The sequence below is a fragment of the Piliocolobus tephrosceles genome, unplaced genomic scaffold (genome assembly GCF_002776525.5).
Source record: "Piliocolobus tephrosceles isolate RC106 unplaced genomic scaffold, ASM277652v3 unscaffolded_32079, whole genome shotgun sequence".
In the NCBI taxonomy this organism is placed as follows: Eukaryota; Metazoa; Chordata; class Mammalia; order Primates; family Cercopithecidae; genus Piliocolobus; species Piliocolobus tephrosceles.
In genome coordinates, this window is record NW_022315509.1 from 1 (window position 1) to 6599 (window position 6599).

The 6599-nt window shown below is 55.1% G+C and overlaps 1 protein-coding gene across 1 annotated transcript; it reads right to left on the reverse strand.

The window, feature by feature from the left end:
* Positions 1 to 547: 547 nt before the first annotated feature.
* LOC113222583 (MAGUK p55 subfamily member 2-like) lies at positions 548 to 5423 on the reverse strand (the record flags this gene model as incomplete). Its single annotated transcript, XM_026452240.1, is given in 10 exon segments — positions 548 to 676; positions 1052 to 1254; positions 1962 to 2123; positions 2361 to 2429; positions 2515 to 2620; positions 2729 to 2860; positions 3565 to 3792; positions 4173 to 4322; positions 4473 to 4625; positions 5346 to 5423. Coding segments are annotated over 10 exon segments (1410 nt in total), but the record flags the coding sequence as incomplete, so codon positions are not given.
* Positions 5424 to 6599: the final 1176 nt, after the last annotated feature.

Sequence of the window (6599 nt, forward strand, 5' to 3'; positions counted from 1 at the left end):
GAGCTCTGCAAACCCTCCACCTCCTGGGAAGGCGCAGCAAGACACAGGGAGGAAGGAGGAAGGGGCTGGAGTCCTGCAATGCAGGCTTGAAGCCTCTCCTCCAGGCACCACCTGCTCTCTTACACTGACTCACCCCTCCAGCCAGCTTTCCCGCCTCTGGCTTTCTCCTACCTTTCAGCTTTCCCCCAGCTATAAGCAACCCAAGCTCACCTGGCCCACCTCCTGCCCACCTCTTCCACTGGCCCTCTGGAACTCTCTCTGGCCAGCATTCTGTCCCTGCAGAGTGGGCTGAGCTGGGGGCCTGGAGTTAGAAGCACATGTGTCCCAGGCTAGCTGTGTGCCTGGCTCACTCTGAGACTTTGGACTTCCTCTCTCAGACCTCCCGTTCCACATCTGTGCAGTGGGGGACCACGTCCTGCCTCACCGATAACTGGAGCAGGCCCCTGTCCCTCCCCAACACCACCTCCTTCTCTCTGTCAGCTCAGGCCTGTCCCCCACCACCCTAGGCAGCCATTGGACGCCTACCCCCACACCTCAGAGCCCTCACCGTGAGCTGCTTGGTGGACACTCCACTCTCCAGCACAGCCCTGTTCATGGCCCGCAGGGTCTCGAAGTCTGGGGCCTCAATGAACACCACGTAAGGGACAAACTCGGCCGTTCGTACCACCTTCACCGCCTGCAGAAGGAGAAGGTAGGGTAGGGAGCATATCCCCATGTCTGTCCTGGGAACCAGAGAAAGGCTGTGAGGGTGACTGGGGTTGGGGTGGGCACTTGGGAGTCGGTGGAAAAGGATGCCTAGGGGTCTGGGACATGAGTCTTGGGACAAATGACAAATAGCTGGCAGGTGGCTGGGGTGACTGGAGGAGACTAGAGGAGGAGTGGGGGCTCTGGAAGGCTGAGAAAGGTTCCAGGTAGGCTGGGTTTCAAGCAGTAGTTGAGGGCAGAGGGGGTACATGGGTGTGCTCAGGTGACAGGTACCTGGAACTATGGGGGAGCACTGAGGCAGCAGAGAGGACATTGGGCAGGCTGGGAAGGAGCAGAATGGCAGTACCTGGGGGTTGACATCCAGCACGCACACCTTCCCGGCAGCGACCACACCCCGGATGGAGTCAATACGTGTGCCATACAGGTTGCCCTCGTATTCGCCATGTTCCAGCTAGTGCCCAGCACGGATGTCAGCCTCCATCTCCCCACGGGACACAAAGCTGTAACCCTGACCTTCCCGCTCTAGGTCTTTGGGCCGCTGGGAGGTGTCTAGGGGGATGGGGGTAGGTTGGGCCGAATGGGCACAGGCAGGTCACAGTGCCTCAGTCACATATACGCACACTTACCCAAGCCCCCGTTTTCCAGCCTTGGAGGTGCAGTCTGCCCCTCATCTTGCCAGCACTGCTGCCTTTGCACACACCTGCCCCCACCCTCCCCACTGGCACACACAGAGACATCAGGTGGTAACCCTGGTCTAACCCAGAGCCCACAGGTGAGAGGCTGAGGTACGGAAAGGGCAATGTGCAGCCCAAAGCCACACAGCAAGAGCCAAGCAGACCAGGGCAGTGCTCTTAGTCCTGCCTTTGGCAGCCAGGAGCTTCCACCACCCCCGCTGGTTCTGCCACTAAGAAGCCCTGTCTTCCACAAGGCTACACATACACAGCTCATAGCCTGTTTCACCCGGGTGCACAGCTGGGCACTCACTTTCTTCACGGCTTTTAGCAAGTGAAACAAGAGAAGGAAAGGGGACGCCAGCCCAGCCCACTAGGCCACCTGTTGGCAGGACACTTCCCTCATCCTTCCTGAGCCTGAAGTTCCCCTACCTACCCACAGAGGGCGTGCACCCCAACCCGTACACCCAAAGGTACCACCTGGCCTGGCGCCCATGAAGATGCCCATTCGGTAGGCTCAGCCCTGACCCCCAGGGGAGCCCCTGCTCCCTGTCCCCGACTCAGCAGGGCCCAGCTCCCACTCACAGGGCACCGTGGTGCCATAGCGATCTGGATCCCACATGATGAGCTTGTTCTTCAGGCTGCGCGGTCCCACTCCCTGAGCCCCAATCAGCACCAGGGTTTTCCGGCGGAACGGGGCCATGAGGGTCACCTCCTCATAAATGAGCAGCTCATGACGGTCAAACTCTGGACACAGGGAGATGGCGCTGCTCACCAGGCTGCACGGTGAGGGAGGGGCGGAGCTCTCAGGGAGGCTGAGGGCAAGACGGCTTGGAACAGGGGAGCAAGGGGGAGTCGGGCAGGGCCTAGGGACATGGCTGGCAGCATCTGAGCCAGGCACACATCTTCACGGGTGATGCGTGGGGACAGGGAAAGGCAAGCCATGTTAGAGGAGGACAAAGAGGGGGACACTCTGATACCCACCTGCATTCTTGGTGGTCAAATACATCATTCGCTTCTTTTTCTTTCCTGAAAGGCTGCGGCATAGGGTCCCTGGCCATAGGGAGATAGGTGAGTGAGGCAGGCAGGGCCCTGTCGGATCCCAGATTGGAGATGTGGGGTAGGGAGGACCTCCTACCTGAGTTTGACGTCAGCTCCAGGTCCCTCTTGACAAATGCTTTCCGCTTCTCCTCCAGCAGCTGGCTGGGGATGAGCCCAGCACTGCCCCCTTCAACATGACATGCCTGAAACGGACATGAGACCAAGATCTGCCTGAGCAAGAGGACCCCTCCCTGTGCCCTTGCCCTCCCATGCACCACACCTGGAGAGATGCAGGGGTGCCCGGGGCTCACCTGCCACCAGTTGGCATCGTCCTGGTTTACGATCTGGAGCAAGTCCCCGGTGTTGAAGCGCAGGCCTGCTTCCTTGCAGGGGATGAGGCTGTCTCGGGCCAGGTCATAGTCAACGTGACATTTCACGAATACCTGGGCCCAGGAATCAGCAAAGGGCCAGGGAAAGGGGCAGTGGAAGGCTGCAGGTGGAGGTCTACCCCATGCCCCCTCTTTTCACAAAGACGCAAGGGGAAATGGAACCGTCCCCCTGCAGGAGTGATGCCTCCAGGCCCGCCCATGTGCCTCCCTAGTGCCAACTTCCCTTCACATCTAGTACTACAGGATTCAGATCTTAGGGCCAAGGATGTGGGACCACCAAGTAGGGGACAGGACCCTGGCACCTAATCCTGGATCCCTCCCTCCACTCACCCTCTACCCTTGGAGAAGGGCTCTGGCAGAGGGCGAGAGAGCCAATAGGAGAGGTAGACAGAGCAGCCAGACCCCCAGACTCCACCAACTAGGAGACAGTTGTCCAGGACATATGACAACGCCACCCACCCTGCGCATGCGCACAAACATGTGAAGAACACTGACCACGATGCAGGCACTCTCTCATACACTCTGGTACCCCAGGCTGTGGCTGCATGCATAATGCTGGCCAATGCGGGAGCACGTGCAGGTGCAGCAGTGGCAGAGGCCTGTCAGCTGTTGCAGTCAGCTGCCCCTGGGCTGCAGGTCCCACCCTCATCTCCCCTGGAGGAAACCAGTAGGAGAGGAGGGCCTCAGTGAGAAACAGCCAGGAGGCTCAGCCATCCCTTGGGCCTTCTGCTGAGTGAGGGGCTGGTGGAGGGGTCCACCTGGAGGGGCAGATGGGGCTCCTGGTAGCTGGGCAGGATTTTGAGGATGACACTGCCACTGGCATTGCGCAGGAGCTCCTGCAGTGCACGGGGATCACTGCCCACTAGCTGCCCGTTCACCTCCTTGATGATGTCACCCACATGCAGCAGGCCTTGCTGAGCCACCACGCCCCCATGCAGAATGCGAGCGATCACCAGCTTGCCGCCCTCCACGCGGAACGTTACACCCTGGAGGTCAGAGGGACAGTGTAAGATGAGGCCGCGATTGCTCCAAGTCAGAATCTTCAAATACTCTCCTAATAGCACCTCCATTCCTGTCCCCACACACCCACCCCCGCACTCACAAAGTCCTCCTCCTCCTTCCTTCTGCCTAAATTCTTCACTTAGAGCAGGTACTAATGGCGGGGGGGAAGTGGGCAGACTGGAGAGGTGCGGACACAGGTGAGTGTGCAGTGTCTATGGTCTCCTGGGTCTGCATGGGCCCTTCTCTGCACAAAGCTGGCCCCATCTTCATCTTCAGACCACGCTTGGCCTTTTTTGTCCCCTCATTGGTTATTCTCAATCCCCCACCCTCACCAGCCCTGCCTCTGGCCCTGCCCAGTCCTCACCATATGTTCTCCAGCTGTCTTTCGGATGCCCACCATGCACACGGCGTCGGGAGGTACAGGCTGGTTGCTGAATGTAGGGTCCAGGCCAGGGCTGGGGGGTGGTGTCTCATAAGTCTTTGAGGCCACAGAGTCATGCATCTCCAGGAGGGACTAGGGGGTGGTGGGAAAAAAAGGGACAATGGGGCAGTGCCCTGGCTCTCTTCCCATCCCAGCTCCAACTTCCTGCCAGCCCTTCCAACAGCAGCATGCCCCGGTCCACCCACCTCCTGCTCCCTCACCCCAGCCCCAGAGGCCAGGAACCTGGAAGTGGGGCTCCTGGAGGATGTGGGCCAGCTCGGCAGCAGTACTGCTCTGCTCAGCCAGCTGTGCCAGGTCCCGCAGGATCTCCTGCACCAGCTCCAGGTTGTTGTCTCTCATGGCCTCCAGTTTCCTCTCCTTCAGCCTCTCATGAGCCTGGGGGTGGAAGCAGAACAGGTGCAGCTAGGAGCTTCCCCAGGAGCCCTGAGACACCAAGCAGGGTCCTCCTCAGCCCCCAGGCATTTTCCCCACCCCACCCCCAGCCCCCAGCTTCAGCTCCTCACTCACTGACACACAATAATACCCACACATGCACATTCTTTCCTTGCTGTCTCTTTTCTTCCCCAAAATGACTAGGACCTACTTTAGGGAAGGAAGAAACCAAAGGACAAACTTTCCTTTCCATCCCCTTGCCACAGAGGGTCATTAGAAGTTACCAAATTGTCCCCAGCTCCCAGGACCCTATATGCATTGGCATTCAAAAATAGCTTCTTCCACCAGACATCATGGTTGGGTGGGGTCCTGAAGACCCTGAAGCCCCGGATGAGGAAGTTAAGGAGGTGGAATAACTTTCCCAGGGTCACTAGGACTTGAACTTGCATCTCCAGGCTCTCAACTCAGTGTTCCCAATGAATGAGGAGGCCACAAAATCAGCACATGGTGCCAGGAGCAGGCCCCGCACCTATTTGTCACTCTGCTGGCTCTGGGTTCCATACCAAGGTGCGCTGAAAACGGAAAAGGAATCCTTCACCAGTGACCAGCCCAGTGGGGAGTGTTAGGTTAGGTGGGTCAGGAAGAAAGGAATTCCATTTCAAGAGTGTATATGAAGACCATTTTTTCCCCTCTGAATCTTTGAAAGATCATTGCAGACAACACAAGCCACTTTATCCCAAAGTATTTCTGCATGTATTTCATAGGAACAAAAACATTCTGCTGCATAAACCACAATACCATTATCACATGCAAGAAATTTCACAGTGATTCATTAATATATTATGTAAGACAGTCCATATTCAAATGTCTACTCTTATCCCAAAAGTATCCTTTATAGTTCTATTTTTTTCTGATTGAGGATCCAATTGATGGTCCTATGTTGCATTTGGTTGACACATCTTTTTATTCTCCTCTAATCTAGAACAGATCCCAATAACTTTTAGACTTTCAGGACATTTGTTGTTTTGTTTTGTTTTTTTGTTTCTGTTTTTGTTTTGTAGGGACAGGGTCTCACTACGTTGCCTAGGCTGGTCTCAGACACTGGGCTTCAAGCGATCCTCCAGCCTCAGGCTCCCAAAGCCTGGGATTACAGGTGTGAGCCACTGCACCCAGCTTAGACATTTTTAGACTCCAGGCCAGTAGTTTTTAGGATGCTCTAGCACTAGATTTAGTTGACTGTTTCCTCATGTTTGGACTTACGTTAATCCTTTTGACAAGAGTTCTAAGTAGGTGATCTTGTGTCTTTGTGTCTTTCTCATACTTTGAGACTATGTGACTCTTCTGTTCCCCCAAAATCCTTCACCAATGGATTCAGCATCAATTTATGATCCTTGCCTAAATGAATTATTATACTGGACGTTGCTAAATAGTGATTACCTAATTCTTATCATTCCTTCTACATTTATTGGCATTCTACTATAAGAATGAGCTTTTCAGCCAGGCACAGTGGGTCATGCCTGTAATCCCTGCACTTTGGGAGGCCAAGGCGGGTGGATCACCTGAGGTCAGGAGTTTGCAAAACAGCCTGGCCAACATGGTGAAACCCCGTTTCTACTACAAATACAAAAAAATAGCCGGGGGTATTGCTGGGCACCTGTAATCCCAGCTACTCAGGAGGCTGAGGCAGGAGAATCACTTGAACCTGGTAGGCGGAGGTTGCAATGAGCCGAGATTGTGCCATTGCACTCCAGCCTGGGCAACAAGAGCAAAATTCTGTCTCAAAAAAAAAAAAAAAAAAAAGAATGAGCTCTTCTTTTCTCTCTGCCACCCTACTCCTCTTTCTCTCCTTCTCTCTCTCATGATATCACTATGAATTTTTTTTTATTTCATGTGTTCTAATCCATTATGATTACTATCTTCATTGACGCAGTTTATTCCAAATTTGTCCAGTGGGAGCCCCACTCACACCTCTGTGCT